Source organism: Phragmites australis, chromosome 9 (assembly GCF_958298935.1).
Source record: "Phragmites australis chromosome 9, lpPhrAust1.1, whole genome shotgun sequence".
NCBI lineage: Eukaryota > Viridiplantae > Streptophyta > Magnoliopsida > Poales > Poaceae > Phragmites > Phragmites australis.
In genome coordinates this window covers 12,332,188-12,343,373 of record NC_084929.1, presented here as the reverse complement: position 1 = coordinate 12,343,373, position 11,186 = coordinate 12,332,188, and the positions used below count along the sequence as shown (strand labels likewise).

The window sequence follows — 11,186 nt, the reverse complement described above, 5'->3', positions numbered from 1 at the left end:
GCATAAAGTGGTTTGGATAGTGAAAAACTAAGATCTAAATCCCTTTTTTTTTGTAGGGTAATTTTCTGGACTCTGGGTAAAAAAACTCGACGAAACAAAAGGGATAACTGAGATTACCCAACAGGCAACCGAGGCTCTGATACAACTTGATGCGTGTTTGCCCGATCTTCTGAAGGTAATATGATAAGTCGATTAGTGGAGTTTCGATGTTGATGATCCAAAGGCTCTGATCAAAACTGATCAAGAACCATCACAACTACTACACCACTACTCCGTGGTTATCAACCGTGCCAAGACGCGGTTGACCTCGCCAAGAAGGCTTTTCTTGCAAACGAATCGAGAACACAAGCAAGAACAGGTAGATGCAATCTGAATATTTCTAATTACCAATGAAGCACTCGAGTTTGGGGTTCAACAAATCGATAAACGACGAAACTGTATTAAACAGAATAATCTAAGCTAAACCTAACCCTAAACTATGATGACTACTGTGTATATAAAGGGGGTGTGAGGAGGTCGACCTAGGGTTGTACAACCGTGGAGAGAGGCGTGCACAACTTGGACTCCGACTCCAACACGATTACAAAACCCGGTAGGGTTTAAAACGGTGATGCAACATCATATTCGTTTGACTCTGACTAAACTATAAGGAATATTTGGTTGAGCTCATATCCATTGGAAAGGGCTCATCGTAAGCTTTCTAGAGTGTCTAAGATTGCCTAAAAATGGACTACGTATAATAGAGTTATGCCCGTTTTGCTGACGTGCTATCCTGGAACTCGACTTCGACCACGACCACGACTAGAGCTCAGCCTTAAGTCTGAGTAGACTTGGCCTTCGAGGAGTGACATCCGAGTAAGGTTGTGGTGCTTCTCCCACGTTCCTATGCAATAAAACATTACAAGAATTTAGTAGTAATCCATCCAAGAAAACATGAACAGCAAGAAATATGTTCACCTAATGGTCTAATTGTAGTGCATGTGCTCTTGTAATTGGACCTTATATGATTTGAGGATTATTGATGGTATTGATCGTATCCGAAAGAGCCATGAGCTCATTACTTCGTCCTCTGATCATCGCGCCTAGGCTTCGTCTCTCGGGCTACGTTACCACTTCCACCCTTTGTAATTGTTTGCTTCATATGTTCCCTTTGGGATCATCGCTTGCATCCTCAGACTTTTGGTCCTTCACTGCACAGCCTTCAACCTAATCCCTATAGGAGATAGGGAAAACATCTTCATCTCGATATTAGGCTTATTAATTTGGGGTTGGCTGATACGGCCGGAGTCAACAGGTGGGGGCCAACATGATACCGTTCCCCTAACACTTCTATAGCTGAGATTTGCACAATTGCTTTCACATCATCACTAGCTGAACCAAGTAGTTGCTTGCAGTAGTGGAGCCAGAAATTAAATCAAGAGGGGGCTCATTTATAAGTGCTAATATGAGAAAATGGACCCAATATAACCATAATTATTTTTCATGTAAAGTCATACATACTAAAAGATAACAAGAGATGAATGCAATATACCACTCTACAATTCTTTGATTTTCATCAATTGGAAGTGTTTTATGTTTATATTGTTATCAATGCTTCTAAAAATCTTCTTCTCAATGTAGTACAACATCAAATAATTCAATCCTTCATCTGAAATTTTATTGCGTAAATCTGCCTTGCTAATACTCATAGCTAAAAATACTCTTTCAACCAATGTTGTCACCATTGGAAGGATCAATGTCAGCTCAATGATGGTATTGTTCATGTCACACTTTGACTCATATTGGTTTGCGTTTTCTTGGATCAGAGATGATTCTTTCGGATCAAACTCTACTCGAGATTTTTTTGGTGGAATCACACTCTCATTGGCCTGAGTAGTGCTTATGCTACTTGAAAAAAATAACTGCAATGTCGATTACTCCATTTCTTACAAATCTACGAATAAACAATTGCACAAAGTGTAAACTAAATCACATTGATACGAATGATATAACCGGTGGACTACATTTCACAATTCACAATTACAGTGAAAAAATCACCTGCTTGCGCCGTGCGATTCCTTTCCTTGCGCGCGTGACCACGAGTCTAGAACGGGAGAACTGTGAATTCCTGTCTTCTGATCTCCTCTGTTGTTGCGCAGAACGACCGGGAGTCACGGACTGCCGGACTGGCACTCAGCTTGACTGCTTGAGGCTTCCCTTCTTTGATGTCTTAAGGCACTTCCCGCGACCGTAGCCAGGCATCAGCAGGCGGCCTCCGGGGCTCCAGCTTCCAGTTGGCAACGCACGCATCCGAATGAATGAGCTCCCGCAGCCCGGCGTCCAGTCACGGCCCACGCACGCGATGACGTGCCGATGCTACTTGTCTATCGTCATGGGTCATGTTTATTTGTTTTGCTGTTATTAGAAGTTAGAAATCATAATAAATGAGGTTTTGGATAGGTAGTTTCTGAAGAAGTTAGAAATCTACTTTTGAAATAAAATGAATTAAATTTAAAAGCTCGTTGAGAGACGTTTTTTTTTATAGGAACTATGAGCTGAGAAACTAAAAATTTATTGTAAAAACCGATATCATATTTTCAAAAGCAACTTTTTAGATAAACTAAAAACATATTTTTTCAAAAAACACAAAAATAAAAACCCAAATAAATAGACCTTAAACTCTAAATCGTTCCATCATCATCGTGACTTCTGAGATGGGCTAATCAATTTGGCTAACCACCGCTAATGCCTAATCCTAAGCTACCTAAGGCGGTAGGGCCGTAGGGGGCGGCTGCCACTTGGCCCTGCGTGTCTCTGCCGCCCCTGGTTGCTTGGCTTTATTCTTAGCAAAATAATTAGGAAACGCAGGTACGATTGATTGTCTATACAGATGGATGTTAACTCTAAGGATATGTAGAATCTTAGGAAAATATGTGTTTTACAAATATACACTTACAGTCTGACTCAGGAGGGAAGTTCAACCTCCGTAACTTGGCCTGACAGAGTCTGTATGTGACCCACGATACAAGAAACCAATCACAGTCTCAAATCTTACGTTCGCTCATACGACTTAATATTTAGCCAATCAAACAAAAACTCAGTTCAGTCTATCCAAACAGATACATCTAACAAAATACTCTCTTTTCAACAAATATAACTTCGTTTATCCTACATTCCTTTAGTCTGCCTATATGGTCCATACAAACAAAACTCATAAGGACAACCAATCACACCTATTTTTTGTAGACATGTATCGGAGCCGTATTTTTTGTATTGAGAGTTCATAGTTGTGTATGTACGTGTGCATCTTACTTGTATTATAAAAAAAATGATACGGTTCATTTTAACAAAATTAGTTGTACACCTTAGCTAATCCTTCAAGTTATTCGGACAATTACTCGACAGTTTTTTACCTTTTGCAGGTGTCCAAAACGTAAAATAATATTTGGAAAGCTAACCTACCAGAAGAGAATAGAGAGATCCCAATAGTTTTTTTTTCTCAACAAAACTTTCCTAGGACTGAGAAACCATTCTTTCATGTTACTGAAACCAGAGCAACAGTTCAGAAACCACTGAAAAGATGGGCTCCCAATTCCCTTTGGGAGGGTTTGGTTAGTTTGGGCCAGTGCTCTCGCACCACCACCCACCAGCCCAGGCCAGGCCACCGCTCGTCCCTACTTTTCCCCCTTCTTCTCCACCCATCCCCTGACATCCTTGGCCTCCTCTGCTTTCCTCACCACCGAGAAGGGAACCTTGATTTCCTCTCCCAGACGAGGAAGAAAAGCAGAAGAGGAGGGGAGAGATGGGCGGGCGGGTGGATCACGAGTACTCCTACCTGTTCAAGATGGTGCTGATCGGGGACAGCGGCGTCGGCAAGTCCAACATCCTCTCTCGCTTCACGCGCAACCACTTCTCCCTCGACTCCAAGTCCACCATCGGCGTCGAGTTCGCCACCAAGTCCCTGCAGGTCTGGTCACCGCCAGCCCCCATTCCATCCGCTGATCCGCCCTTCTCAATCTCTCCTTCTGCACGCACGCATCCGTGGTTGGTCTCGTTTCGATCCCAGCCCACCAGATCTCGGTCTTGGTGACCTTTTGTGGGGCGAATGATGTCGCCAAGATTGCATTTGCTAGCCACCCCAAGAAAACTGCTCGTTTCGTAATGCGCGGTGCCTGACGAGTCTTTCTTGGGATTGTAATGATGTGTCAGATCCTCATGGACGGATGATTAGGGACGGACTCTGTTTGGAACTGGATCATCTGTTCACTTGTAGCAAATGCACTGTTGCGTCGATTGCCTTTTCTTTTTCTCTCTGTTTTGGTAATTATTCAGTACACTAGTTGTTACTATTAGACTTGTGCTGTGTCTTAGTGTCATCTTTTGCATGCTAGATCGTCCTTATTCCCCTGGATCACATCATTGGTTGGTTGATGGTCTGATTGATATGTTGATGCACCAGCTACTACGTCAGGTCTGTATGTGGTATCCTATCTGTCCTGGAGTGTTAGGTGAAACCAAACTATCATCTTAACATTTCCTTGCTTTTTTATAAGGTTGGTCCTTCAATTTTTTTTTGTTTCTTCACGTTGTAATTTCTTTGATCTGAAAAATTTCCTGATACGATGGCATTGCCATTCCCTACTGTACTGGACGGCCTCTTTTGTAGCTGAATTTGGCTGCTACTGTTCATATGCATTTAGAACTCATGACTGACTCTGAATTTCTCACCTCAGTATCGTGTACCATTTGGTAAATTTTCTTATTGTTCTGAGCATGAATTTAATGCTCCAGCTATTCGTTCCACGTCTGATTGTGCGTAGTCTTCTTTGACAGATGGAGGGCAAAACAATAAAGGCTCAGATCTGGGACACAGCCGGCCAGGAGAGGTACCGTGCCATTACAAGTGCATACTACCGCGGTGCCGTGGGAGCCCTGCTTGTATATGACATCACAAAAAGGCAGAGCTTCGACAATGTTTACAGATGGCTTCGCGAGCTCCGCGACCACGCCGACTCCAGCATTGTGATAATGATGGTCGGCAACAAGTCCGACCTGACGCACCTGAGAGGTGTCTCGGAGGATGAAGGTAAAGCATTGGCTGAGAAGGAGGGGCTATTCTTCCTCGAGACATCAGCTATGGAGGCTGTAAACGTGGAGGAAGCCTTCCAGACTATCATCACGGAGGTCTATGGCATTGTCAACAGGAAAGCGCTGGCCGCTAAGGAAGCAGCTGCTGCAGCAGCTCCACTGCCTTCCCAAGGCAAAACCATCAGCATTGACAACACTGTGGGAAACACAAAGAGGGCATGCTGCTCTACTTAAAATGTATCGTGCTTGAAACATCATATGATAGAGAACTTTGAGCGAGAATCGTTGGTAGCAAATGGAGCACAGTGATCTTAAATGGCGGGGAGGCAATATCTACTCTTTTTTGTTTCTCTGTTGCGTTAACTTACTGGAGTATATGGCTGCAGATGCAGTTTGTTCGGTGTTTCTGAATCAGAAGTTAGATGTGTGTATTAGGATTCATTCCATTTACGTTATGAAAGTTACATGGTACTGCAGTATATCTCAGAATTATATAGTGCTAGTTACAGAATTCAAGTGTGATTTTGTTACCCTTCCTTAATTTCCTTTCCTGATTTTCTGAGCATTTTAGTGTTACTAGTTAGTTATGTAGCTTATTCTGATTGAAGTTTGTTGCATGCTGGTATCCAATCATGCTTGCTCCATCATAATAAAGGGTATTGGAATCATTGCATCAGTAAAGATTTCAGTTTTGAAGTTTCTGAATGTCGTATGTGAGTTATTCATGTGCATAGTTGTCATGGCATCTGGATATCGTTGCCATAACGCTTATATATCAGTGTGACGGAGAATGATATCTCGCCACCGAGACACCATGGCTTTGTGCATTATGATGGGCGCAACAGAGGGAGAGGGTTACTTGTCCGTTTGGATCTCCGTTTTGCTTCGGCCACTCTCCTGAATCTCCCAAATCGGAAATCCCTAGCTGTCGTCTGTGCTTGGTGTAGATCCGGTGGGAGCAGGTGGCACGGGAGGGCGGAGGGACCGGTAACGCGGGAAGGGCGGAGTGAAGCAGGCGGGTGCGGAGGGACCGGCGACGCGGGAAGGGCGGAGTGAAGCAGGCGAGTGCGGAGGGAGCGACAGCACGGGAAGGGTGGAGTGAAGCAAGCGGGTGCGGAGGGAGTGGCGGCGCAGGGAGGGCGGAGTGAAAGCTTGCGGAAAAGGAAGTAGAAGGGTCACTTAGCTAGCTTACATGGGCCGAATTAGTGGTCTAGGTTGGTTGTCAATCTTTTTATTTGTGTATTCCTCTTTTCTTTCTTTTTTTATATATATTTTGAGAGATAGTGTGTATTTGGAAAAAATATTGAAATATATGTTTTTGCCAAGCCCATGTGTTCATGATGTCGCCGCATCGTGCGTCATAGGTGCTGTAAAGTTATGAAGATGATTAGTTGCCACGTCGCCATAACAACTATGTTCATATGTCACCTTATTGATTTTTTATGCTTATCAGTTGTCAAAGTGCCTCAGTGATAATAATCCTTTGTTATTCCAGTGGGTTCGCATGACAGACTGGACTCTGTAACCTTGAATCTTTCATCACTGTCGACTAACTAATTAATCCAGTGCACGAGTTTAAGATGCAAACTACGTGGTCAGTTAAATATTTCAATTTTGTATGCTAGGCTCCAGAATTTGCTGCACATTGGGGGTGTCTGAAAGAAAGGATTTTGGGAGAAACTCTAGCATTTGAGCTGAATATTTTCTAAGTTGAATAAGCTAATGTAGCAAAAATAGTTGTATTATGTCATGATTATGATTTTGGTGATTAATAATGACATAGTCATTGAGACTAACATGTTTGTCAAAAATATATGTTCGTAGGTCTTATGGATACAATATATGAAGAAACCACTGCAGCCGGGACAGAGTTTAATTGAATTGGTGAAGTTCTAGAGAAATTGTTCTGACTGAATAGTTTGGTGCAGAGGAGTTTGCACTCACTGAAGCATTTTGTCCAGAGGTTGTTGAACTTACCAGATGGTCAAGTGATAAAAGCTTTGGCAACATTGGAGTATTCTGTCAGTGGAGTTCAGTGAAGTTGCACTCACCGAAACGTCCGGTGATGCCCTGGTGAACACAACAGAGTATTTCTGATGACGGATGAGGATCACCTCACTGGATGGTCCGGTGTAGAAGAGTAAGAGCACCAGAGCAATTAACAGAACATTGGACTATTTTAAGGGAGTTGAAGATCAACGGATAGTCTGGTGATGAAGTTGCAATTACACCGAAATGTTAGGTGTTCATAGTGGTTCTGAGTGAGGTTTTAATGGTTAGTTTCTGAGGTTGTACACATCGGATGTTCCAGTGCTTATACCACTGTCTGCATCGGACCATCCAGTGTTCATAGTAAAGTTGAGCCATTAAAGAAATGGCTAGTCCACAGGATTAAGGCTATAAATATCCTTCCACTCATCCATTTGAAGCTACTGGAATCTAGAGGAAGCTCATACATAGTTGAGAAGACATCCAAGCTACTAAAGTGTTTAAAGTGTTCATCCAAGGTGATTAAGAACACGTTTAGAGAGTGATTAGTGCTTATAGGCCTAGAGAGAAGTGTTGCTATGTGCTGGAACCTAGAGAGTGGATCAAGGAGTGATCCAACCATATACAGAGAAGTACGTCAGCGTCTTGGAGTCTTGGACTCGTTGATAACTTGTTGACGCTCTGATTTGGTGTGGAGAGACAGCAAGATGATTGTGTGAGGACGCGGAGATACTTGTCTTTGTGACTAAAGCTCCGAAATAAAGACAACGTACAAGTAACCAAAAAAGAGTTAGTGGTGAGACCCTGCTTTGATGGCTTGGTGGCTCATCATGCTTGAGGCCTTGTCTTGGTGATTTGGTAGTTCAACAGCTATGGCCGGAAGAGACTTGGCGATCTGGAGCATATCCTTTGTGAAGCTCCAACATGGACTAAGGGTGGCTTGTGTGCCACCGATACCACGGGATAAAAATCCCTTGTGCCGAGTTTCTCTCTCTACCTTATTTATGTTTCCGCATTTACATAATTGTAATTTACCTTACTCGAGTAGGTTGCAATCCTCTTGAGCAATAGAGTAGACATACTAGATAAACCTATAGCACATTTAGATAGAATTTGAGATAGATTTATCTTGCGAAGCTTTTTTTGGAGCCATTAGTTTCTAAGTGTCATAATTCACCCTCCTCTTAGGACGTCACTGATCCCTACAGCTAGGTCTAGTATTAGGAATACATCTGGACAACAAACCACTAGGATTATTAGAACCTAGTAGGATCCTACAGAAAATTATGAGTGTGATCCTAATAAAAGCTTGGAAGAATCATAAAACCATGTGAATACTTCACATTAGGAATGGATTATCCTAAAGTATTAGATTAGACATATTTAGAGAACTGATTACCTGTTCAGAGAGGAAGCATTTAGGTAGACTTCACATTAGGAATGGATTATCCTAAGTACTTCAAATTAGAAAACTTGAGCTTATTTAGGTAGACATACTAGAGTAAACATTATTACTTCTAGGACTTTAGTACTGATTACCTGTTCGTTGAGGAAGCATTCTTTTCAGTCAGCATTTATGTGCCAGTCATACTAGTTCAGAGAGCAGCTTCTCTCAAGATGAGCTGGACGCCCTATCTGAGGTTGACCTCACAACAATGAGCAATCCCAGGACAACTTCTCTCAAGATGAGCTGGACGCCCTATCTGAGGTTGACCTCACAACAATGAGCAATCCCAGGAGCGATATCATGTCTGAGGTCCCTCGAACATGTTTACAGGATGATTTGTGATCACAGAGGTCTGACTAGAAGGGGAGCCAACTGCACCAGAGAGAGTTCTAGGGCCATATAAGTTAATTTATGGGATTGTTGTTAAGGAACACGTGCCCATCAGCTACAGATTGTGGACTCGCGAATGAGGTGATCCGCATGTGGTTCCTGATTTGATCAAGAATGACATCTTGTGGCCTAAGATATAAGAGAAGTTTGACTTCCCTAAAGAGACAGATATGGAAGTAGTTAAGCGTAAGACACTAATGATCATGGGCCTTTCATTTAAGAACTGGAAGGGGACACTGCTAGAATATATGTGTAGAAAGGTACAATGCCAGATTTCGCAAATGACCACAACTAGAAGATCATTGGCAAGCCTTTACAAAGTACAAGTTGTTGGAAGAAGCACAGATGTTGAGTGAGGTGAACAAAGCAAAATCAAAGAAAAACCAGTACCCCCACAAAGTCGGCAGTCGTGGGTACATGAGGAAAGAAAGGCAGTGGCAACAACAGCTAGATTAACTACGAGAGAGAGGTGTCACGCCTAAGATGGAGGACTGGAGCGAATGATCAACACACTTCCTTCTTGGGAGGGGTGCTGCTTACTCGTCTAATGGAAACTTATCCTTTACTACATCCAAAGACCCCAAAGTGATCCAAGATCTTGCAAAAAAGCTTGCAAAAGCCCACGAACAGTTTGTACAAGGCTCTTTCAAGCCAGACAGGGATAGGGATGAGCTTACCTTAGCCCTGGGACATAAGGAGCAAGGTGGTTGCATATGATGCATTGGGGTGATGGGTTGGAAATATGGATTCCCAAGCAACATTGATAGTTATAAGAGTCGAAAGAGATCCCAAGAAGAGTGAGATGCAATGAGAGGCAGAACAAGCTAGGATGATGGAAATACTTGAAAAAGCGCTAAAAAAGGAGAGGGGACAAACAGAAGAAAAAATATCGCAAGCAATATGACAAGCCCTCATGAGTGAATGAGGTGCCATTGTGAGCGAACAGGAACGGCCGGTAGCGTCTCCTAATGTTACGCACTCCAGCCCTGGTGGTCATTAGAGTAGCAATGTGTCCACATGAGTTTTGGCAGTTGACTCCATCACTTATGCTATAGACCTCATCACAGCATGGACACTGTGTGAACTACACATTGGTGCTAGAAACATTACCATCAAGGTGGCTTCCGGCGTGGCTTATGCCCACAGCTCCCATGAACATTTGCACGAACATCTAATACTAGAGGGCTACACCCTAGTCAAAGTAGACAAGGCAGTTGACCAGTACTGCCATGTTAAGGTGGACTACCCCGCCAAGGAGAGGGCGAACACTATAGGAGAGAATACATTTGTCACGTGGGAGAAGGTCTACATAGTGTTTCCATCAGGAACAGCTCCTGAGAATCTCTACTCTCCACTACACCCGGGCCACCATCGCCTCAAAGATCTCCGTCTCCTCAGCCATCTCCCAAAAAAAGTCCACGTCCTCAGCCATCGCCTCGAAGAAGTCCATCGCTTAAGAAGCTAACACCATCAACAAGCCAGCCATCAGCTCATAAAACAAGGTCAGGTTCTACAACATCCAAGCAGACGACATCATCTAATAAGTTGGTGGCACCTAAGAAGTTGGCAGAACCTAAGGATGTCTATTCACTCACTGCTGAGGAAACCAATACGATTGTGGATGCCAGTGTCACATCTCATTTCCATCCTCCACCACCTCCACCGAAGCCTGTTGTGCTTGAAGATGCCTTGAAATTTTTTCATAAAAATGGCCAAAGCTAAACAGACAAGGGCGGCTTCAAGTAAGCCATCGACTGACTATGAACGCATCACCAAGAAGCAGGCCAAGAGAAAACTAGGCCCAATCATTAAGGATGCTCCAAGCATTGCGGACTTCATGGCTGATTTAAAAATAACAACAGAGGAACTAGCACGGCTTAGTGTGGGAGTGGATATATCAAAATTGGATGTTACATGGCCGTTTGAGTTGAGCAAACCTTTGGTCAAACCTGATATAGAAAGAAACCTTAGAACTCAAATGCGCGGATTACATCAGTGGTACTTGGAGCAATCCAGGTAGGGTTTTTAGGTGTTCCTCGTAAGGTACAGAGATAAATATTTCCTCAACAGGGATAGTTTCTTCTGGCTGGAATTCTTGCACCTGTATGAACTGTACAAGGAAGATGCCATCGATACAGTCAGAGCGTGGACTCTGTAAGTGTCTTATGCATATAACTCATGTTATATGATCTTATACTTGGAAATTGCATGGCTAACTTCTCTCTTTCGTAGAATGAAGATCCAAGCATACGAACAATACTTAGAAAAGAATGTAGGATTCATCGATCCTAGG

The 11,186-nt window shown here is 43.1% G+C and overlaps 1 protein-coding gene across 1 annotated transcript; it reads left to right on the top strand.

Annotated features, from left to right (window-relative positions):
• Nucleotides 1–3,668: 3,668 nt before the first annotated feature.
• On the top strand, nucleotides 3,669–5,578 carry LOC133928649 (ras-related protein RGP2-like). The gene is made up of 2 exons (XM_062375070.1): nucleotides 3,669–3,946; nucleotides 4,813–5,578. The coding sequence occupies exons 1-2, from the start codon at nucleotides 3,782–3,784 to the stop codon at nucleotides 5,299–5,301; spliced, it is 654 nt and encodes a 217-aa protein (XP_062231054.1). The 5' UTR covers nucleotides 3,669–3,781; the 3' UTR covers nucleotides 5,302–5,578.
• Nucleotides 5,579–11,186: the final 5,608 nt, after the last annotated feature.